Source organism: Pelobates fuscus, chromosome 12 (assembly GCF_036172605.1).
Source record: "Pelobates fuscus isolate aPelFus1 chromosome 12, aPelFus1.pri, whole genome shotgun sequence".
Lineage (NCBI taxonomy): Eukaryota > Metazoa > Chordata > Amphibia > Anura > Pelobatidae > Pelobates > Pelobates fuscus.
The window spans coordinates 46,583,600-46,608,130 of NC_086328.1; the positions used below are offsets into that span (position 1 = coordinate 46,583,600).

A 24,531-nucleotide genomic window follows, 5' to 3' on the forward strand; every position below is an offset into this window, starting at 1 on the left:
CCATTTTTTTGCACAGTTGTGAATGTGTGTATATATAAAACATCTTTATTTTTTTAAAACTTTTGTGTGTGTGTGTGAATTTTAGACTTACTAATATACTGTATTGTGATTATTTTTCATGTTGAATGTATCACACACCCTGCTTGCTTGTGCCTGCTAATCGCGAAGAATCGAAGAGCCTTGCATGTTAAAAGGACATTACGTTTTTGGTGGTGGTTTTTCCCCAGACACCTCACACTGCATAGCACCAGCTTGCTGAGAGCAGAGCAATGTGCACGGAAACCAGTCATAGAGTTGCTTGGTAACAGTAGGCCATGTCTAATGTACCACCTCCTGTATGGAGGCCGTCTGCCACTGTACTGTCACTTCATATATTGACTATTGCGTTAACTACATCCATACCATATTCACTGCACATACAGGTCTTTTCATGTGAGTGTGCTTTCATACCTATACCTATAAAATAAAAATATGTCATTTATATGCATGCATATGTTTAGTTTATGAATGTGTGTTTAATATTTCATTTTGTCTGTTTTGATGTGTATGCGTGTTATATGCATATATGCCAAAGCATTGAATTCCCTTGACATGCACTCAGTCACGTGACCTCCATTTTGATCTTCTTTGTACATTCGCCCATTATAGTTGCCTGTCACGGTCCCTCCAGTCCCAGCAAATTAGCTCACACTTATCTTTACTCTCACAAAACCAGGCATTGTGGAAGGTATTGAATAGAGAATTACAAATATTTCGCCAAAATAGCAGAACTGGAAAAATGGCTGCGTTGGTTAATTTTTTAGAATTTCGTGATTTTAGCCTAAAAATTAGCTGCAGCTGCTTTATTATTTATTTTACCTCACAGGCCTGGTGAAAGACTAATTTTTGAAAACTGATGCTCAGGAAAAGGGTATGTTTTCTGATTTTTATATCTAGGACATCTAAGAGCATTTATTGACCAGGCCATAATCAAGTCAGCGTTTTGAGAATACATTGCTTATAGCAAATTAAAGAAATTCTAACTGCATTGTCTTAGGTAACCTAATATAGATTTTTGTATCATCAATGTTTAAGGTGTGCATCCCTCTGAGACATGGTAAAATAGAGCTCTTTTAAGTGTTTCCAAAGCTTATAAGATTATAGTCGTCCTCTGTCCTGCTTTTAAACTACTATTTCTTTCTTTTTCTGTTTAAAGGACCACTCTAGTGCCAGGAAAACATACTCGTTTTCCTGGCACTAGAGTGCCCTGAGGGTGCCCCCACCCTCAGGGACCCCCTCCCGCCCGGCTCTGGAAAGGGGAAAGGGGTTAAATCTTACCTTTTTCCAGCGCTGGGCGGAGAGCTCTCCTCCTGCTCTCCTCCTCCGATCCGCCTCTTCTCCTCCCCGTCGGCTGAATGCGCACGCGCGGCAAGAGCTGCGTGCGCATTCAGCCGGTCACATAGGAAAGCATTCATAATGCTTTCCTATGGACGCTGGCGTGCTCTCACTGTGAAAATCACAGTGGACAGCCACTAGAGGACATAGGGGGAAGGCTTAACCCATTCATAAACATAGCAGTTTCTCTGAAACTGCTATGTTTATGAAAAAATGGGATAACCCTAGAAGGACCTGGCACCCAGACCACTTCATTAAGCTGAAGTGGTCTGGGTGCCTAGAGTGGTCCTTTAACTCTTCGTGAAAATTAATCCATGACTCTTCTATAGTTAATTAATTTACTTTTATTATTTGTCAACATAAAATATCAAATACCAATGGCATTACACTATAGCGTACAGTTACAGTTATGAGTGGGATCATGGTCTGTGGACCCTGGAAATGCACACCTACCAGCCTTCATTTTTTACCACTGGGTTATCTGTGCTAGAGGACAACTTGCTATGGGTAGCACACCTTTCCTCTCTGTCTCTTGTTGGGCTCCACTTTATTACATAGGACACGAGGATATGACATCATATAAATTAGACACTATAGTCACCAAAACAACTACAGCTTATTGCATTTGTTCTGGTGAGTATAATCATTCCCTTCAGGCGTTGCAGTAAACAGTGTCTATTCAGAGAAAATGCAGTGTTTACATTACAGCCTCTGCATGGAGACACTGAGCTTTCCTCATAGAGATGCAACTGTTCAATGCATCTCTATGAGGAGATGCTGATTGGCCAGAGCTATGTTTGACTTGGCAATCTCAGCCAATCCAATGGGAAAGCATTGTGATTCCCTGAGATCATCACTTCTGATGTTAGCCAAAGAGGCAGATCAGGTGCAACGTCAGCAGCAGACTGGAATAAAGGTAAGACTTTGCTATATTTATCGGGGAAAGCAATGTGGACAGGGGGGCTAGTTGGTGTATTTAACACTATAGAGCAGTGGTTCCCAAACCAGTCCTCAAGGCCCACCATCAGTCCAGGATTTATGTATATCCCTGTTTTATTCCAATAGAGATACTGACAAAACCTGGAATGTTGGTGTCTCTTGAGGACTGGAGTTCCTGACTCTATAGTGTTCCTTTAAATGTCTGTCAAGGCGAACAGGTAAACGAAAACTGTGCCACTAGTGCCCAGATCTCCAGCAACCATGAGTGGACCGCCAGTGTCCCCAAATCCAACCTCACTCCCTAATCAGAAGGTCCTATACTTTAATTATGCAACAGATACAGTTTAAAATCCAACACACTACTTTAAGTAGAAATTGGAATGTCTTGTGTGGTTATTTAGGCCACAGATTGAAAGCTGTAATTTTTCTCAGATTCCTTAAACTGCATGCACCTTGCGAAATAAAAGAAAGTAACACAGTTGAACATCTCTTTTAGGAGCTAAAACTTCTGTGACTAAGGTGACTTATCTATACATTTAACTTGTGGTATGAATGGTCTTTCTGTTCACATCCCATTCATACTGAAGTTCATGCCCTTACCTTCAAAGAGCATTTAAAACATCAAATGTGATTTATTTTTTTTTCTCATACATTGGCTGCATTTAATAGATACAAAATGTGCTATGCTTTAAAGGTACAGCTGACAAATATTTGCATTTACTCTAGTTACGTTGTATGTATTGTGGCTTAATGCTTTGGTGTCCTCATATGCCTTCAAATAAAAGGAAACAGTTAATGTCTAGTCATCTAATAAATGACTTTTCTGTCAAAAGTAGAAGGAAATGGTTAGAAAAAAAAAATCCAAAAAGTAATTATAGTGTTTTCTAAAGGACGCCACTGTTACTGTATGTTCTTCCTGTGTCCGCAGGAGGTCTGGGAAGGGAGGCAGAGAGAGAAGGCCGAGGTTTGGAAGACGGTAACAGCGTGACCAGTCAGGAAGAGAGGATTGAGGAAGAGGAGCTGGAGGACGAGTCAATTTACACCTGCGATAACTGCCAGCAGGATTTTGATTCCTTGGCCGAGTTGACGGAGCACCGGACCCAGCACTGCCTCGGAGGTAATCCCAAACGAAGTTTGCAGGTCTGACAGGTGGTTAGCCGAGTAATTGGACAATGCAGCGGTGGGGGGTCTAAAGCGAGAATAAAGAATTAATCAATGTCATTTTTTACAGATAATGCCATTTTTATTACTCTGCTATAGGTAGAATTTGTGCACTTGAAACTTCATCTCCACTTTTCATCCCACTATTCATCCCACTATTCCTGGATTAACCCTTTGAATTCCCGTCAGTGAGGGGACAGCTTAAAGTGTACCTTTCTTTTAAGTGTCAGTAGTGACAATAGTAGATAAAATCATATCTACACATTATACTATAGCCATATTAATAGAAAACATATAGATGTAGTCCTATTTAGTAATGATTAAAGCTTGTAAATATTTTATGCCTCTGGCAAATGTATGAAAATATGTATAGCTGTGTGTTCCACAAAGCAGAAGGCACAATCCTAGAATTCTTTGCACACAGCTTAAAGGTGTACATACAGTTTTTAGTTTTTCATAAAAAAAAAATAAAATTTCTATGAAAAAATCATGACGATCAGAACTAGTCATAAGACAAAATAGGAACAAGACGATTTTTGGCAAAATGTGGCAAGGGATGAAGCTTCACACAACCTCTGTTGCTACATTTACCATGGGAGCAAGGCATCGATATACTTATGGCATTTTTCTTGTCACCTATGACGGCTCATGGCAGGTAAATCCATCAGGAGCTTAAGACCATTTAAATGAATATGGTATGGAGAAGAAAGAGGTTTAGGTAATTTACGTACCTCTTTCCTCTCTCCCACTACCGTACAAATGGACACATCAACTTTAACGGTCTTTGCAAAACATTTTAAAGACCCTACAAGTGATAGTTCACTTTAATTCATTGCATTGTTCAACTCAGCCAAATGAATTGCACTCTGGAGTAGTTCAATATGAGATGTAGAACTATTGGTTCATTGTCTCCACTGTTTATTCACATTTTACATTCCTTCCCTTATCTCAATTTTCTTTGTATTTTAATCGTTCAGTCTTTTATTTTATTTTTATCCACACTGTTTTCTATGCACGTTTGGTTCTTCTCTGTTCTGTTTCATTTGATTCATTAGTTAGTGAGATTAAGTTAGTGGATACATAAGTTGGAAAAATCTCTGCCGGTTTTAGAGGGTCTAATATTATGTTTAGGAACGAGTTTGAGAATAGGGTGCAATTTATGGTTTTATGCTTTTGTTTGAATGTTTTTTGGTTTTTTTTAATTGTGAAAGTGTCAGTCATGCAGTTGTGACCATATTTGTGACCTGAAGGTACCCTGGTATACGTTTATTGATTAAACTCTAAAGAGTACCAAATTGAAATCGAACATGTAAAATTGAGGCTGAAATAGCCAAGTTATGACTGCAGCTCAGTGGAGATTTTTTCCATATGATCTATTTTTGCTTCAGGTTTGCAGTATGGATTTTAATTTGCTACTATTCGGGTTTGGTAAATAATGCTGTAGGATTATTATTTTTTTTTTTAGACAATGTCACAAGTATTGACACAAGCATTGCAAGCTGAAGTCAAGCCCGTTAAATAGCCGAGTTTGAGATTTTTTCCAATTCTTCTATTTTGTTGTTAAATTTCCCATTATTTTCTTGTCAATTCTCTCCTTCCTAATTTAATGAATAAATCCACATATGTCTATACAGGTAGCCTTAAGAATCCACTAAAATATGTTTATACCAATGTCCAATTATCATTTACTTGTATATGATGATAATGTTAATGTTGCAGAGTATTTGTCAATTATGACCATATAACCTGCAGTATATCGTATTAAATACAAAAATATACAAAAACACTATTTAGTAGACATACTCCAAGGAAAATATGCATGCATTAAACTATGCATTTTTAATTGGGAATATTTCTAAACAGCTAGCAAAAGCTGCAGATCTCTTTTGCAGCCTTTACAAGCCATCCCTTTCTTTCCCAGCCCAGACTTTCTGCAGCTGTCCAATCACAAATTTCCCAATGTAGCTCAATGAGAAGTCTTTGCAAGGCAGGTGCTTTGAGCAATTGCCTGCCTCTTGCGTTTAGCTTCACTGAGCTAAACTTCCAGGAAGTAACAGGAACGGTTGTCTGATTGACAGCCAGGCAGTGAAATAAGGTTCGTTTTTTTTTTTTTTTTTAAATACATCAATTACAAAGGTTTAGGGGCACACAACCAGAATTTTAGATGATTAAAAAAATAAGGGTGCAAGTTAGTAGTAGCAACCACAACAGCTTATAGCAATACAAAGAAAGAAACCCACTGCACGCCATATATAATAAAAAAATCTCTCTTTTTTTTTTTTTTACTCAAAATTATTCAAAGCAATTATACAAAAATGAAATGTTTAAACACTGCTACCTATATCTATCTTACAAGTATAATGAACATACACCACGGTGTGCAAAGTAAATTAATATATTTTCATAAATTACCTCAAAGTAGTGGCAGGAGTCACGGAACTAGATCCCGACGTTTCGGCTATAGAGCCTTTTTCAAGGGTAAGAAAAAGCCTTGAAAAAGACTCTATAGCCAAAACGTCAGGTGCTAGTTCAGTGACTCCTGCCACTACTTCGAGGTACCGTAATATATGAAAATGTATAAGTTTTTTGCACAAAGTGGTGTATTATGCTTGTAAGATAGATATAAGTAGTGGTATTTAAACATTACATTTTTGTATAATTGCTATTGATAATTATGATGAAGTATTGAGAAATGTATAAGTGCCAATTTATATTGAGATCTGCACATTTTGTAAAATGAAAATAGAGGACACATTGTTCACACAGAAAGCACTTTAACAGGATAAAGCGCTTTTCATGCTTATAGCATTCCTTTAAATGTAGGTTGGATTGATTGCTAAAATACATATTTTTTTCAAGGTCAAAGGCCAACTTCAGGTATGCAGTTTTGTTGATTAAACATTTACATGGCGTGTATCTGGCGAGGGACTGTTTAGTCTTTCCAGACAGTCTATTCTAATATTATCTAAATATGATATTGATTGGGACTGTTAATCATGAATTTGCTGCATGATCCAGTACTGGGCAATCCAGCAAACCCTGAAAAATTGCCGGTTTCATTTTAATGATGTTATTGCCACATTTCAATTTCCGTAAAAAAATTGAGTTCAAGATTTCACAAGGTTAAGCAGATTTACATCCCTATGTCGGCTGAAACTTAAATAAACCCTTATTATGATGCATTGTTACCACTGGAGCCGTTATTATGATTTTATGACTGACATATATTGGTGTGCCACAATACAGAGCAATTGGTTCAGCTGAAGTTTACAAAGTAAAATGGCCCAGGAGGAAAGCCCGCTTCGCACACCTTAAATGAAGAGAAGCCTCTGCCACCATTTACGTACTAGCCCAAAAAGACCTTCTGATCAATAGTCAGAATAATTGTGCTGATAATCCGAAAAACAGCATTGAAATAAAATACAACTAATGGCTTCCAAAGGGATACTAAGAGCAGGTGAATCTTGCAGTATTCGGGGTTTGGAAAGCTGTTAACACATCCTCCATACAGCCACAAATGTATCCACTTCATAATGTCCATAAGAAGACTCTTGGACAAATATTGCAGGGCATTAGGGCACAATCTAACCTGCAACATATTTTTTTTCTTTTGTATAGAAGCAGGACTTGTTCTGTTTATGTGCTATATATTATGTGCTATATAAATCCATAGATAGATGTTTTTGCTACTTAGAGACCAATTAGAACTCACTGTTCATCATCATACATATTGAGTTCTGTTTAGAGGTCATGAAACATGGTAGGAATGTGAATCAGACATTGTACTAGAAGCTTTTAGCGGCTAGAACCTCAGAAACAAATTACCCAAATTGTAGATGGTGAAATGATAAATTTTGGATATTGTTTTGGGTATCCTATGCCTCGTATATAGAAACTGGGAAGATAATGTTGATCATAGACCAATAAATAATGGGAAATTGGAGGCACACCCGGAACATGCATTTTTAAGTAGTGGTGCTGCCGCAAAGACCAAAATATATACAGAATACAGATCAGGGAACAGCGCACACACAAACAAATACAGTTTATATCAGGGGTAGGCAACCTACGGCACTAGTGCCGTGCACGGCACTCGAGGTGTCTTTCCACGGCACTCAAGGCTGCTAGAGCCAAACAGGCTCTGGCCTATAAGGAGTCTCAGTGAAACTTCAGATATCTGCTAATACGAAAAGGTGGTGAAGGAAAATCCTAAATTTATGCATTGCAGAACGTAGAGGAAGTGACCTCAGATCAGTTCCTCCCAGCACTTGTGAATGGGAATCCACACTGTAGTAGAGCAGCCTGCAGCTGCTGTTGCAGCTCCTGTCCTTGACCTGTACCTGGCCAGCCTGGTCTCCACTGGAACCCAGGGAAGCCACTCACACTGCTAGATATACACAGACCTGCAGAATAAGCCTCCCCTGATACAAATAATATGGACAGCCCACACACAAACATACACACAATCCCCACTAACGCAACACCACTAACAATCCACATACATGCACACAATCCCACATGCAGCCTCTCACATGCAATACCCCAAACAGCCCCCACACACTACCAAAAACACAATGTGACATATCCATCCACACACAATTCCACACGCAGCCCTCATACACAGCCCACATTCATATGTATCATACACGATACGATAAACTACTAATGCACATACAGGGCTGCCATCAGAAATTTTGGGGCCCCTGACAAAGCACAAGGTCTGCCCCCCTCCCTCTCCACCTCCCAGGCCAGCTCACGCCCTGCCTTGTCCGCTGACAATGATGCAGGACTGAATGTGGCATTTTCACATACATTTTTTAATTTTTTTTTTTTTAAATTTAATTAAATGTTTCTCCCCCCTCCCTGCTTACCTGGGTCCAGGGAGGGGGAGATTCCATCCCTGGTGGTCCGGTGGGGGGACCCCGGCTCCCTGTTACCGCAGAGGGGGCCCAGGCAGCATACAGCTTCTTCTCTTCTCTCCTCTCTTCCAATAACTCTTGCGAGACCCGCGGAGCATTGCCCTGGCAACCGGGTCTCACGAGAGTTATTAGAAGAGAAGAGGCTGTGTGCTGCCTGGGCCCCCTCTGCGGTAACAGGGGGCCTGGGGCCCGCGGCTGCACACATAGATAGAGATGTTCGCTATCTATGTGTGCAGAGAAAGAAAGTGGGTTGTCACCCCCTGATGGCGGCCCTGTGCACATATACAAGATAATAGCTCATATACGCACAAATACAACGATACAAAGCAATTACAGTAAAAATAACACAAGCAGAATACAGCAGCATACAGACCTCAATTTAAAAAAATAGGATCGGCACGCTACGGGACATCACAATCCTATATCGGCACAGTGCTGCTAAAAGGTTGCCTACCCCTGGTTTATATTTTACATGGCTATTTAAACTCACCTGTCTTAAGACCCACCGATATTGGGGTACTGTGATGAAGTGGTGGGCTTAACACGATATGGCCATATGGTGTAACTGAATCCTCATATTTGTTTGCTTATATAGCAAACAAGTTATTTCAAGTAGCTTGGTTAAATTGAAACAAAAATTTTCTTTATTGTGTGCGCTGTTCCCTAGTCTATATTTTGTATATAGGCCAATGGTGACTGCAGTAGGACTCTCGAGAAAATGCTTCCAGCTTCGACATACTGCGCTTGAAACTATAGTGAGATCTTCCACTGGTTTAAGTCATTGTGGTCTTAGTTCGGAGAACATGGCCCCTATTATAAATAGTTAAAGTAAAATTAGCAGTTTAAGGCCTGCTACATATTTTACTACCAACACATCAAAATGTATTTCTTTAGAAAAACGTTTCAAGAGGTTATAGTATATGTAGACAGTATAATAGTTGATAAAGTCCACTTACTCATTGTATTTGTAGGTCATGAGCTTGCATTGAGGCAATGGGCACTATGGTTGTAATTAGTCCTGCATAAATATTGGGTAGAAGCATACACAAAGAAATACAAGTGTTTGGTACATGCCACCTGGTCTATTTGTTGCTTGTGACATATAACGCATTATTTTAAGTCAAGACGCTTCTGTTGTCTACTTAGCCTTTCTTTAACTCAACTTGAATCCTGCCAGCACATATTTAGTCCATTCATGATCCATGATTCATGGATCCCTAAACAAACCACAACCCAGGTTGCATTGTATAGATTTGTTGTATAGAAATCATTTAGTATTCCGAAACACCTGTTCATGCAGATGGGGACATTATACCTTCTTTTTAATCTAGGCAATAGGGTTTGTCCTTTTTAATGGTTTTGTAACTAATATATGGGAAATATCTAATTTTCTGACCTTTATGGTCTGCTGTATTACTGCATGCCTGCATATATCATGCTTTCATAACTTCTTCTTTATAATAAGTTTTTAGCTTTAATCTCTTGTTTTTCACCTTTACTGGGAGATCATTGCATGCATCTATAGCTTTACCAGAAAGTACATCTCAGGAGCATGGCTAGAATCCATACTCGAAAGTCTTAATTGAGACCTTGTGTCTAAAATCTGTTGCCTTGAGCTTCAATAAAGGTCTAGATTAAGATCTGCTATGCAGCAAGAATCGATTGTCTAGCGCTCATTTTCTTGACCATCTACAAATCAGTGATCCAACTGCGATAATGTATAATTTATAATATGGAGGATCTCTAAAGGAATATAATCAACCTTTTTATAGTTTGATAATCAAAACATAAAAGTGCATTATCTCACTAGATAGGTTATGTTTAGTTTTCTTGGTTACCGTCAGAGTTATTGTTGGGAATTTAAAGTTCATTTCATATTTAAGACCAAAATATTTTTAGTACGTGTTCAACTATTTTGGCCTTTAATTTGAAATCCCGAATAATACTCACTTTAGTGAATAACTAATTATAACGTCAGCAGAGCCAGATGTGGTTAGCTTTCCCCTTCGTCTATAGACTATGATTTTTTGGGTCACTACTGTGACTTATAGAAAGGTAATTGTACACCTCTGTTTTTTTTCGTATTGTAGCTCTGGAGACCTTCTGACCTTAATTATTGACCACCCGATGGCCCCACAATCCATTTCTCTCACCGTCTGGCATAAAGTGACACATTTTGTCCCAAGGATTTTGGAAATTCAGTCCTCTGGATCACCTATGAAAAGCTCTCGTTTGCAAGCAGCAAAGTAATACTCATAGCAGAGCAGTAAGGAATGCAGGCCCCCCTCAGTGCTTCTGATAGAGGAGGTAGGGCTGGCGTAATAATCATGGCTCTTAGCAGTGACAGAGTCCTGACACCAGAAGCAATAACATGTCTGTGGTGCCGATAGCTGGGGGTGATAATAGGGTGAGTTACCAGCCGCCGCTGGTCGTAATAATTGGGCTTCACTTTCTTTGACCCCTTTTGTGTTGGAACCGCAATAATAGTTTCATAATATACCTATCCAAGATTAGGTTAGAGTTGGAGGAAATCTTTGAAGAATGCTAACTAATAAATACATACTGCTTAAGCAGAAATATTAGCAACAATTTTGCTCTAACATTTTTTTCCCTTCTTCATTTCTAGGTGGCCATATTACTATTTTTTATTAGGTCAAAACTAAACATTAAGCCTATGTTATATATATATATATTTTTTGGATAGTTAATACAATGTTAAACAAAAATCTGCACACCAGTCAAGCCATAAGACTTGCTTTACCCACATAAATCACAAATCTGCGGTCTTGTTTCTATCGCAAAGGATTATGGGGGGGGGGGGGGCATATGCAAATTAATTTCACAAATACATTTTTTTTTTTTAAACGCTCTCTGTGACCTTCATTAGTCTTATACTGCTCTACAACGTGCATTTTTTTCCACATTCGTTTCTGATGTAATTTGCTTAAACCTCCACAATAAAATCAATAGCTTGGCAAAAAAGGACAGAAAGGTTCTCAAGAACGTGCAAAGATCTTTTCTGAGCAACGGAAATGTTATCCCTAGTTTTCTGTAGATGGGAGCACAGATGTTGATATCTAGTTGGTATTCCACAGAAAGGTCAATACAGATCGAAGAGAGGACCAGTAACAATTCTAAGGTAACAGTAGCCCAGCAGGTATTTTCCTTCTAAAAAGGTAAATACCCTAGCTGGCATAGATTTTGATACTATAGCTTCCTTTGCAGGTCTTTCAATCAGGGGAGAAAACATCTGATATATACTTTACTCGTTATCAATAATATTTCGGTGGAATGCCCTCCCACACTCCTTTTTGTTTAGCTTTTCTATCCTATACCAATTTAAAAGTGTTAAAGGGCTGTCCAAAACCAATTCTCAAGGGCCTTTGACAAGAAAGTGTGTATAGGGTAATACATAGTGTGATGCACACCAATAATTAGTTAATTACATGTTACTTAGACATGTCCTAAAACACTGGCTGTGTTTGGCCCTCAAGGGCCCGATTTGTTAAATGTTAAATTAATGGATGTGTAATTTTGCCTAACGTGCACAACACCTGTAAGGCTATCTTCGCTGCATACCATTTGCAGTTGGTGAGTGGCAGAATTGCCGTTAAGTATATTTACAGCGCCTTAGAATATGGTGAACCAGGTGCCTTAGAATATGGTGAACCAGGTGCCTTAGAATATGGTGAACCAGGTGCCTTAGAATATGGTGAACCAGGTGCCTTAGAATATGGTGAACCAGGTGCCTTAGAATATGGTGAACCAGGTGCCTTAGAATATGGTGAACCAGGTGCCTTAGAATATGGTGAACCAGGTGCCTTAGAATATGGTGAACCAGGTGCCTTAGAATATGGTGAACCAGGTGCCTTAGAATATGGTGAACCAGGTGCCTTAGAATATGGTGAACCAGGTGCCTTAGAATATGGTGAACCAGGTGCCTTAGAATATGGTGAACCAGGTGCCTTAGAATATGGTGAACCAGGTGCCTTAGAATATGGTGAACCAGGTGCCTTAGAATATGGTGAACCAGGTGTCTTCTTTAGAAACCAAGAAAAGTGTATGCTGCACTGTCGCTTTCAAAACATGGCTGCTACATTTTTCTATGGACATTTGCAGTTAAAATAAAAATGTGGGGGTGGCTGTTAATTTGCGTGCACTCCATGATCCACACTGAATATGCAGGGCTAATTTAAATTGTAACTGATGTATCCACAGTTGCACTTCCTTCTTTTTTTATGTTAATGCTTATTATTTTCAGCTTGCAATAATGTGTGTTTATGGTGTTTCATTGCTGTATAATATGTATTTGTCAAAAAAACTTATAAAATGTGATTAAGAAAAAAACAAACACATTTGGGGTTGGAAATTCAGATTACCGTAATATTTACTACACATGGGTGCGGAACTTCTAAGATATGGTAGCCAGAGGAATTGTTTACTAATGGGCAGACTGTGAAACTGTGAGATGCGGATTGCAAGATTCAGGAGGAAACATTTTTTTTAACTAACCCAGTCAAACTTGACAAAGAGATTGCATATGTTATGTCATAACCACTGAAAAAAAGCTTAGGGGTCTATTCAATAAACTAAAAATTGTAGCAACAGGGCTGCTATTAGAACTCCCATAAGCCTCTTATAAAGTCACTGGCCAAGTCCAATCTAGACATACACAGATACATACCAAACTGCCACACACAGCGATACACTGTGGGGTGAAACCATTTCTTTGGTAAGCATTGCAGCCAAACACAGGGCCCTGTAATGCTTTTTTTCTCAAATTGAACCGCACTGAGAAATTGTGTTGCGGTGGGTTCATTGCTGGAATATCCACTCCCTTTCCAGTCCTGAGGTAGTGCTGTAAGGTTGTGATGTCAGATAAAAATGAAGTTGCTCTGGAGTGAATGGAAAGCCCCACACTAAGTAGAACCCCATACTGAGCACAGCCTTTTGTTCCCCACCAGAGAAGCCACCCTCCTACGGTGGAAGATAGGCTAAAACCAGCTTACATCTTTTTTTTTCTTTGTGGGGGTGGGGGTGTGAGTGTATGTCTGGCAGTGTGTGTCTGTTTGTATACAGAGGTTTGTGCATGTGTGTCAAGCATTGTGTTACTGTACGTGTTTTTTGTTGTTGAGTATTTAGCATTGTGTATGTGTGTGTGTTAGTAAGTAAAATAAGTCTGCCTTACATTGTTAATCTGTGTGGGCACGTGTGTGTATATTTGAGGGTGTATCTGTGTGTCTGTGTCTTTCTTTGAATGTGCTTTTCCTAAGTTTTTTTTCAGTGGTTCTGACATAAAATATACAATTTCTTTGTCAAGTTTGACTGGGTTAGTTAAAAAAAAAATGTTTCCTCCTGAATCTTGCAATCCGCATTTCACAGTTTCACAGTCCGCCCATTAATAAAAATTTCTCTGGTTACCATATCTTAGAAGTTGTGCATGCAAACTGTGATTATGGAATAGATCAAATTATTACATGCTTGATAAGCAGGTTTGATGTTTCAAGTAAAAGCTACAGATAGATCAAGATGGCCTGCCAGTAATGAAGGAGTGTGTTGTTTTTCTTTGGTTTTAATTGGTAATAGATTCTTGCATATACCTTGGCTCCTGCTCCACTGAAGATCACAAGGGATAGTGCAAACTAGCTGTGAATGATTGTCCTTAGGCTGACCAGACTTTACTTGAATGGTTATGAAAAGTGCATGCAAAATAGATGCTTTAAAATAAATGCAACCTGGTATTTTTATTATTTATTTTTTTATTTCATTTTGTTTTGATGAACAAGGTTTCTGTCTTAAGGGAACATTTATATGATAAATGAATCTATGAATTAACATTAAATGTGACCATACAATGCACTACACATCTTTTTTGACATAAATAACATACAATTCATGGCTCCACCCCTTTTGATGTCACTCACCAGAGCCTGTCAACAGGCTTTTATGGTGCTATAAATATATTTGACTTTTTTTTTTTTTAGGAACTTTATAAGAAAAGTTTAAATTCACACTAAAGAGATTTTTTTTAAAATCTGTTCTACATGGTGGATGCATCATATATAAAGCTCAGTAATTAAGGGGACAGTACACTCCCCTAAATGTCTTGGTTTTATATGGACACACATGCATGTGCACAGAAACATTTTTTCACTGTTTCAAGTAATTCAGCGATGTCAGAGCAAGCTGGAATTTCAATGATTTTGGAGAGTTTATGTAAGAAATGCAAAAGGCTCAAAATACCTTACCATGGCTAAAATATGGCTAATTCAAAAGTGGAAAATGGTACATTTACCATGCCTAATGTTGATGTTTTGCAGAAAAAAATAAAATAAAAATAGAAAAAAATACACAACTTATACACTATGCAAGAGCACATACCTTCTTGTTCCAACATACTGCCACAGTGTGAGCTACTGTTGGGAAATCTATTGAGAATTTTGTATTTCAAACCTTATCTCCTTATCCTTCTGCTAGTTTGCCTTTAATACAATAAAGGGAGCTAATCCTTTAATTGTTATCTTCATGACTAGATGCCAATACTCCCAAGACCGGCATAGCATCATGGGAGTTGTAGTTCTAGGGATTGACCTTTTTTTTATCCTCTGAGCCTTGGTATACTTTTCTTTATTACTTAGTGGAGTTAATAATTAAAAAATTTTGGCTAAAAAAAAAAAAATGCAAAAACAATCTAATCACTAAATCTTAGAACAGACGTAACAGGTGCCCCATGAGACCAACATGACTAAAACAATAGTTAACGTAGCCATAACTGGCAAAACATGAAAAAAAATAGAAAATTTTACATTGATTTAAATTATATTTGTGATATTTCTGTTTTTCTCATCCACATAATGTGCACTGTTGGGTATACATGTATGAATGGCTTGCTTATTCATTATGGCCGCCACTGTGGAGACATTCCAAAAATGTTGGCATGTGTACTACATAGTGTGCAAGAGCAGATTCATTATTGTGAAATGTTGACATCGGCTTTTGTGGCCAGACGGGTTCACATGCGCATATGTATGCTGCCAAGGTTTTTTCTTTTTTTTCCCTTCTTCTTCTGTAGAGGACTAGTGTTGACAAAGGAAACGTATTGATAAATATATATAAGTAATGTTTTTATGCATCTATACGTATGATAGGTAACTGTAGAGATCTAAAGATCTATATTTGTTATGACCATGTTCCTTTAACTGGATCATTGATGTTTTGTTAATGCTGGCATGCAATTTAATCCACAGATCTTTACAATGATATAAAGCATTTACAGGTACACTATATTGTTAGCAATACAAACCTGTATTCCTAACGCTGTAGTGCCCTTGTCTCTAGGTATATATAATTCCTCCACCCCTGTTTCCTCTAAAAATTAATTGGGGACCAGAAACGCATTTGCAGCATGCACATCTAAGTCATAAAGAAAGCCATTAGAGGTTGATTTAACCATGCAATGTAAACATTGCCTGTAAAAAAAAAAAAAAAAAAAAAAAAAAACACTAAAATAACAGCGGTACTGTACCCAGACCATTTCATTGAAGAGAAGTGGTCTGGGTGTCTTTAGTCTCCCATAAACAAATAGGATAGTCCTCACCCTTAACAATAGATAGGCCACCCCTACCTTTTATTCCTGTCAACACTTGTATTACTTTCTGTCAGGACAAAACAGTGGCCCAACACGCAGGAAATAAAATAAACTAAGGTAAAACGTATTATCGGACCCTAGAATAGCCGGAATTAACAGAAATAGAATAACCAGAAACAAGCCGAGGTCAGAGGTTCAGACAAAAGCAAAAACGGAAAGTCAAAAGCCAAAGGGTCAGGAAGCCAGAAGTAAAAATAGTCAGGACAAGCCAATATCAAAAACCAGAATACCAAATACGGGAATGCGCTCTCGGTTAACCAAACAGTAATGGAAAAGAGGGAATACAGAAATTTGTTTAAATAACCCAAACTTCACGGTCATTGTGCGCCGGTGACGTGGCTGCACATGCATGTCTGCGTGACCCCCTGACCCTGCTGGAGGCGGGGTGACAAACATCTCTATTATCACAGCAGCCGGTGTCCATAGGAAGGACGTGCCCATAGGAAGGACGTTTTTCATAGAGAAGCATTTCGGACTTAATAAGTAGCAACTCTTGGTTCTTCATTAGAAGCATCAGAGGAAGTTCAACGTACTCACGTAATGCACAAGGACGTTGAAAGTCAAGAACATGAAAAGACTCCATTCCAGTAGTGGAAGAATAAGGGCATGGTTCCTATATTTTTTACTTTTGATATCAATTTTTTTTGGTGCTAATTTCTAAAATTGATTTAAAGGGAATCAAGCTGGCTCAGACAACCATCTGTCTGTCTCCTAAATTCTACATAAATACACCCACATTTGAATATATGGTGAAAGGAAAAATAAAAATAGAATATTAATTTCAGTTAACAATAATAATCATTATGTTATGGTTGTTATTGGTTTGTTTGTTTTTAAACAACATAAACTTTATTTATTGTTTGTGGACAGCCTCAACTTTTTGTATATAAATCCCACATAACTGATGTTCTGATGTTGTTCGGTGTTCACAAATCCTGACTGATTTAGTACACTTCACTGTAGGATGGACAATGGTGTAGTTATTTTATAGAAAGGAAAGACAGTTCAACAAAACGAACATATATATGTATTAAGATAAATGCGTAACATAATGCCCAGCAGGCGTTCATGATGCTGAATAAGTTAATTAGGTTTTTTTAGTTGGGGTCTCTTGTTATGGAGGTTTTTTTCAAACTGCAGCTGGACGGATACTGAAACAGCAGGGAAGGGAAATCCCTCAGCCTTGGACAGAGCTCCTGGATCAGTTTGCATTGGGGAAACAAGCATGTTTGGAGGAAGCTGTAGCAAGGAGTAGATTGAGAGCTTTCACATCAATGTGAGTAACATTGTTCCCCTTAGCTCATGAGCTAGAAATAATTGCCTGGTTGAAAACAAAATGGCCGCAGGATCATCCATGGCCTAATGGAAATCTGTCACGCCATTGGTTGGTGAGTGTAGCAGTATTTTTTCTTTTCTTTTTATTGACATTATTTTTGTGTGGATATGAAAGTTAAAGGTAGATATTAAACCTGGATACGGTATTCACACCAGATAAAATTTTAATGCATTTCAGCTTTCTGCCATGAATTTCTGTGAATAATCTGACATAAATCTGTATTTTGCTGCCATGCTCTTTGGCTGCACAAGTGTTAATTGTTGCTTTTACAAAATATTTGCCCCTGGTGTTTTACCAGAGAGTTGGATGCACCTTTTATTCTCTAAATATAACAAGCCTCTTCTGTGTAGATACACGATAAAACTGTCTGCAGTTAATAGAACACAGTATCTGACGACCATCTCAGGATACAACATCTCACTCTCGAAAGTAGTTCTCTTATCAACTCTCTGATGTTCCAGCCAGTGAAATCTCTCCAGCCTTAAAAATAATGCTGCTTTATTGCAGTCATTTGCGCCCCATACAGGTGATAGACGTGTGATTTGTAGCTAAAGCTTGCAACAAAACTCTGTTTTGCAAAATATGTCTGTATCTGGTAAGTTTTATCAAACAGAAATTTGACAGAGGATGAGAATCTTTTTTTTTTTATTTTTGTTCCACTTAGCCTTGCATTTTCTTATTCATTTATTTACCCAACTCTGTGCTTTGAGGGTGCTTGCTCACCCCCTAGCCTTCCAGATTCTCTTTGAAGAATAATATAGGAGTTTATATCCCTGGCAGTTTGTTTACAGTGTCATTTATAATGCAAAGGGATTCTACATGCATTCCACATGATTCCACATAGAGTGAGTGCTTGTCAGCCAAGTTGAAAGATTTAGGCCAAAATAGCAGATCTGGGAAAAATAAGATTTCTATCAACTTGTTTAAATTAGCCTAAATCTTGAAAACTAGTCGTTATCCTCCAATAATTCACTAATTAATAAAAATAATGCTTTGGGCCTTTAATCTTTATTTCTAAATGTTCCCGGGGTAAGGGGATGTGCTAAACTGACCCTCTAACTAATGTTTGCCTTTTTATTATTTCACTCATTTAACATATGAAAACGGACAACCAACAGTGCTAAATTCTGCCACATTTCTAATAAACTCCAAGTGAAGATGTGATTTGGATTGTGTTGACAAATTCCTCCCATCTCCCTGGGGAATTTGAATTTCTACAAATCATTGCAGTATCCTCACATTGTCAATATTTGATCTTTTTTTTATTTGTATTTACTCTATCTTTGTTCTTCTTTAGAAAAATGTTTAACAGTGCATTCAATACTCAATCACATCCCATTCAGGGTTTTTTTGGGTTTTTTTTTGGCTAGAAATATTTTTCCTCAACACCTCAAAAACAGAAAAAAAAAACAACAATACTAAAAAATAAATAAAACAGGCAGTCCTCTCCTTTGGAAATCATGTATGAAGCTTGATCCCCACCTCCCCTTTTTCCACAAATGTTAAGAATACTTTTTATAGCTTCCCTTTGTCTGCACGCAGACAGGCTGCAGTCAGGGCTCTGAATGCACAGCTTTAAGTATTTAGCTCTGCTAGAAATGAGAGCATCCAAGCCCTGGGTGTTTGGGCGTCCCACGGGAGGTTGGGGGGCTCCAGTCTGGCCTCCCAGAGCTCTCTGCGCAGCAAATACATTTCCATCCTGCTCTAGCCCCCCTCGCTCCCCTCTCCGTCACCTAGGCAGCTAATTCCTCTGTGCCCCCTTCTCCTTATTAAAGCCACAGATCACTTTTCTGAGCTTAATGCTGTCAGGCCTGCAGATTGAGGGTCCAGATGGACTAAGCAGTGGTTTATATTTTTTGAAAAATATGCCGGTTCATGGGGCTTTATACACACATCTTTTTTATTTTCATATATCCTTTTTTTATATCGTTCATCCTTTTTCTATTTTTTATTGCAGATCTCTTAACCTACAAATATGATTTAACATCGATTGATATTACATCTTTTACATTTAATAATAAGCATGTCTGATATACTGTAGCCTTTTGCTTTCATTCTCTATGAGAGCACCCCGTCATATGTCTCTTAGGCTCTATATATGTGCAATTATTTTGCCTTTTTTATTTTTTAGATATTTTGTTCCTACAAGATTATTCTTATTTCAGCTTCATTCATTCAGCTTCATTCTACGATTCTACATCTTTAGTGTTATCCACTAAGAAGCAATGCATCATCATTCTCAAGAAACCTTATGATGTGATTAGTAATAGGATCATAGCCGATCAGTGATGTTTAATGCAGTGACACATTGTCATCAGGCTTTTTCTAGACCATATGTCTATTTTCTCTACAATGTAACATTGTAAACATTCTATTACTTCCTATGGGTTATATGGGGGTTTATTCACTAAACTCAGAATTGTGGGGGCACCAACAAGAACATTTTGCCTGAAACATACAAATCTCTTGACAATTTTCAGCAATTAACCCTTTAGTAATAACGGAATGGAATGCTAATTACTAAGTGGTAATTGAATTGATTTTGTTTTAATGATTGATGGTTGTAATCATGAGGTTACAAATATACACCTGTTTTGAGCGCCAGGTAGATACTGGATTTTAAGGGGTTAATGACAGATTTTGAGGTTTTTTTTTCTTCCGTTCTCTTGCTCCTCCTCTCTGATCAAACCCTCACACAAACCTGCTCCCAGCAGCCAGACACAGTCTCCTTCAGATTCCTTTAGTAAAGCCCTTGGCACAGTCACAAGTGGAGGAACAGCTGCTGCCATATCCCACATCTAGGGCAGCTTGGCATGTTTAACGGGCTTTATATTTAATATATGTAACACGTATGATCTGTGTTTGCCTTCTGAGAAAGTGTCTCTTCTCGATTTCTTTCTCTGTCTAGACATCACTGTTTATGTCTTTATTATATCTGTTCTCTCACTATGCACTAAGGGGTCTATTCACTTAACTGAGAGTTCTTTAGAATTGAAAAGGCAACTCCGTTTTTTTTTGGATATGATAGCCAAACTGGAACATTTTTTCAGCTTATTTATTTTTTCATCTCTGCTAGTTTAGTGTCAAATGGGCAAGTTCATTGTCAACGCTCCAGATTGCCCAGTAGAGGGTATTAACCCTTAAATTTAAACCCTAAAATCTTAATAATAAATTTCCCTTTTCAGTCCTGACATGGCTATCCTCGTAAGTCTAAGTTTCTTCTCCATTTGCTGTATCCTCGTGGACTGTCTCTGTCTATTTCTTCCCTTTTCTGCCAGTCTCTCTCCTTCCTGTTTTCTCCTTATCCTTCCCTCCCTTATTGCTCCCATCGCAATTTCTGCCTCTTTCCCTTCTCATTCATCTCCCTAATTTGTTCCCTGCCTCCTCTCCCTCTCTCCCCATAATGAAATATGGATAGTACCAGTCCCTGTGTTTGGAGACAGGCTGGCAGAGAGCAGAGCGTCTCTCTAGGCCCTGTCTTGTGCATGCACCTAAACACTTCACTGAGCAATCTGTCAACATGTCAGCAACACATGTTTTGTAAAAAGCTTCCAGTGGGAGTAATGACTCCCACCAGGACTCCGAAAATGCTTTGAATTCAGCAGATTTCTATTGCAGGGATCCCCTGGGGTCCCTTTTACAATGCCTACATTTCAGAAATTTGAGCCACAGACCCCTGGGGCTTTCCTTTCATAATGCCTGAAAATGTAGGGTTATATTGTTGGATGTCCCCATGGGTTCTTTATTAATACCTGAATTCTGAGGAACTAGAAATTACCCAGAGCACGGCAGGGTCCCAGATACACACCAGGAAGAGGAGGAAAACTCTGCGGGGAGATTTTTCTTTTTCTCTGTTCCCTTCATGCAAGACTGAAAGAGAAGAATTTGCCAAAGGACAAAATAGAGTGTGTTTTTTTTTCGAGCTGCCTCCTAAAGCACGTATCGTAAAATCAACGAAGGTTAAAAAATATATATAAAAAGAGAAAGAAAATGCAGGCTGGCGTTTATCTGTTTATGCCGTCTAAATATTTCTGGGGACCGGAGATTATTCAGTTTAATCACAATGCAGGCAGGCTGTTCAAATTCTGAAGACAAATGCGATGTACATATAGAGCAGCTACATCTCCCGTGTCAAAATCGTGTGGCCCGGGGGTTGTATGTACTTTAACCCTTTCACTGCCAAAGGCGGCTGAAAGAGACCATGCACATTCAGCGCCTTCAACGCGTAACTTGAAAGCTGGTCGGAAATCAAAGGTAACATTGCCGTTCAATTTTCCATTATTAGACTGCTGTGTTCTCCACTGGCCTGGGATCAATGCTCCATCCTGTCTCCATTCCACGTGAGATATCAGAGACCGCAGTATAGATCGGGTTTATTCCCGGGAGTCCGCCATTGTTCTGTTTTGGAGGAAGCCAGCAAAAAGAAATTGACATGGCACCTTTTCACCTGAAAGGATAATTCTAAACCCATGGCCATTTTTCTGTGGTTCACAGCACAGCAGAACATTTTTGGTTGCATGAACAAAGAGCACAGAGATTCACTTTATGAATATCACTATCATCCTTTGTTTATAAAGCACACATAGATATACTGCAGCATTGGAGTACGAATGTCCTACCTTGTTGCTGCAACCGTAAAAAATAACTATCACTGTGCTTTCGTCTAGTCTCATTTTTCATTATCATGTGTTCTAACTTGTACAAATAATAGGTTGAAGACAGTTTCTGCTATTCCTTACATAAGTTATTAAGGCATCTTTTAAGGATATGTATGTTAAAGTGTAAGCTCCAGTGATCGTTACTTTTCCCCCCATACAATTAGGGGTGTCTTTGAGACACTGACCCTTTATAGCGGCATTTAAATCAAGGGTTAATTCTAGGGAGGGGGCGCTTGCCCCCTCTTGCACATGCTGCAGAATATCATGCCTACAGTTAAATAAATTGATCGAGGTAGAGCAAAAAAAAGGTGCGTTTGCCATAAATTATAGTTATTATGAAAAAGACTAAATCATGCAAAAATTAAATCGCAGGTTCATAAGCTTTTACTCTGCCAGTGCCTTGATCCTTGCTTGAGTCCTTAAAAGGGTTAATTTAAGATAACACATGAATAGCTTCATCTTTTTTATAAAAAAAAAAAAGAAAAGTTCATGAGTAGAAAAGAAACCGTCTAGTACAGTCATGTACCTTGTCTGAAATCTTCAATAAACTACAATACAGATTAAGTACACCTTTCAGTTGAACATATGTAATCTTACAACCGAATAAAACACCAGCACTTCTCAACCTGAAAAGATGAAACATTTATTTGCTCAAATACCCGACATTTCAACTCCCAGAGGAGCCTTTGTCTATTTCTCTGTCGGCTGCATGTTCTAAATCCTGCTGGTAGGAAATGGTTCTGAGAGCACAGATTGCTGTACGTCCTGTTACCAACCATTATGGATATCTAAGGAGGGGTAGCGTTATTAGTTACCTTTACATGAATAGAAGCAACCTCTTTCACGTTACATTAATGGCATAGCAGCAAGAGGGTTAAATAGCATTCTATGTCCGCAGGAGCCTTTTCTCTCTGTTTATATGGAATAGATACATGAATTCCATTCTTTGATGTATCCATATTCCTGCAGTGTTTTGTATGATTCGGGTACAAAACAATATGCTGTCGTAACAATCTGTACATTAAGGGATCATGTAGAATGTCCTAGTCGATTAACCCTTTAGGCACCAGAGGTATGCCGCAAAGACATCCAGGGTTAAAAATCGTATTGACTGCATGTAGCAACCAAACCTAATGGTCTTAAGATACCAGATTGAGTTGATGATTAAAGAGTTTATTCAATAAACACCAAATCGCATGGAATTAAAGTTTGTGAACCGAATTTTGGTACAAATTCAACGTTTTAGTGTTTTGAGAATACATCGGGAATTGTACATATACGTATCGCTGTGTGCAAACATAGACGCAAACTGTATTTTAAAGGACCTAAATAAACAGGGGAGAAGAATGGTGAACTCCAATTGATCAGGAAAGCGAAAGATAAGGTTTACCCCAGTTCAGCCATAAGAATGAATAAAATACCAATGGAGTCCAGATAGATAATCCCCAGGGCACTAGAGAATAATTAACTGAGTAACACATGGTTTTCTCATTGGGAAAGTTAATTTGTCAATATGTGCCTTTTTTTTTTTTTTGAAGCTGACGAACGTGCACAATGCCAGGATACACCTGCTTCTCGGTGTCAGTGCATTGCATTGGTATTCGTAACGTGAAACAAATACTGTCATGAAGAGGTTTGTTCACCAAACCTATAATCGTGGAGATTCAACAATAAATTTGTAAATTGTTGGCCAAAATAGCCTCCGACTTGGAATACGAACTAGAATATTTTTTAATTTGCTGCAGTTTTGTCCTATTCTGTTCCAGCTTGCCAATTCAATGGTCAGTTCTGCAGAATTCCCAATTTTGCGAATAATCACTATTAAATTAATTACTGTATCTAACTTCATTTGCATTTGTGCCTCTCGTGAACCCCCAAATCTAAAATATACAATGTTAACATATTCAGAACTTACACAGATTGCTTTCTTTGTGTGGATGAAGCTCCCTCAATTCAACCCTTCTCCCTCCTCGCCCCACTTTGCTTTCTGGCTGCCTGTAACTTTGAGCCTGGACTGTACAGTTTAACAACCCATTTGGTAGAATCCACCCAAGTATATAACATAGTAACTAAAAACAGATGTGCGAGCTGTAAATCCACAAACTAGTGTGCGTACATGTGTGTGTGTGCGTGCATGAACGCAAGCATGTGCATGTGTACATTTATAAACATGTATATCCATGAACAGAAAACCAATGGAAGAACAAAAAGAATGTTATTAATGTGTACAGATTTGTATCAGAGTATCTATCTGCTGTTATATTTAGTCTCGCCAAAGCCTCTGTGAAGCGAAATGCCCTTTCTAGAATGTGCTTTCCTTTATTAGAGTTGTATCTCGACTCAGTGTGTGTTCCCTGGAGGTCCAGGCCAGCCGCTGGCAGTCTCTCTCAGACACCCAATTACCCCTGACGTCACCGCCGTCTCTCCTGCCTCCCTTGGGTGCATGCATTTTTTCCTTTGTAACTATAATAGTAGACCAGCTAAGTGCCTGTTATT

General features: G+C 38.5%; 1 protein-coding gene across 1 annotated transcript in view; it reads left to right on the top strand.

The window, feature by feature from the left end:
* ZNF423 (zinc finger protein 423) overlaps positions 1-24,531 on the top strand; it is a 245,850-nt gene that overhangs the window by 64,703 nt on the left and 156,616 nt on the right. The window contains exon 3 of the mRNA XM_063437907.1: positions 3,242-3,430. Coding sequence (XP_063293977.1) covers positions 3,242-3,430 — 189 coding nt within the window. The remainder of the gene's footprint in view (positions 1-3,241; positions 3,431-24,531) is intronic.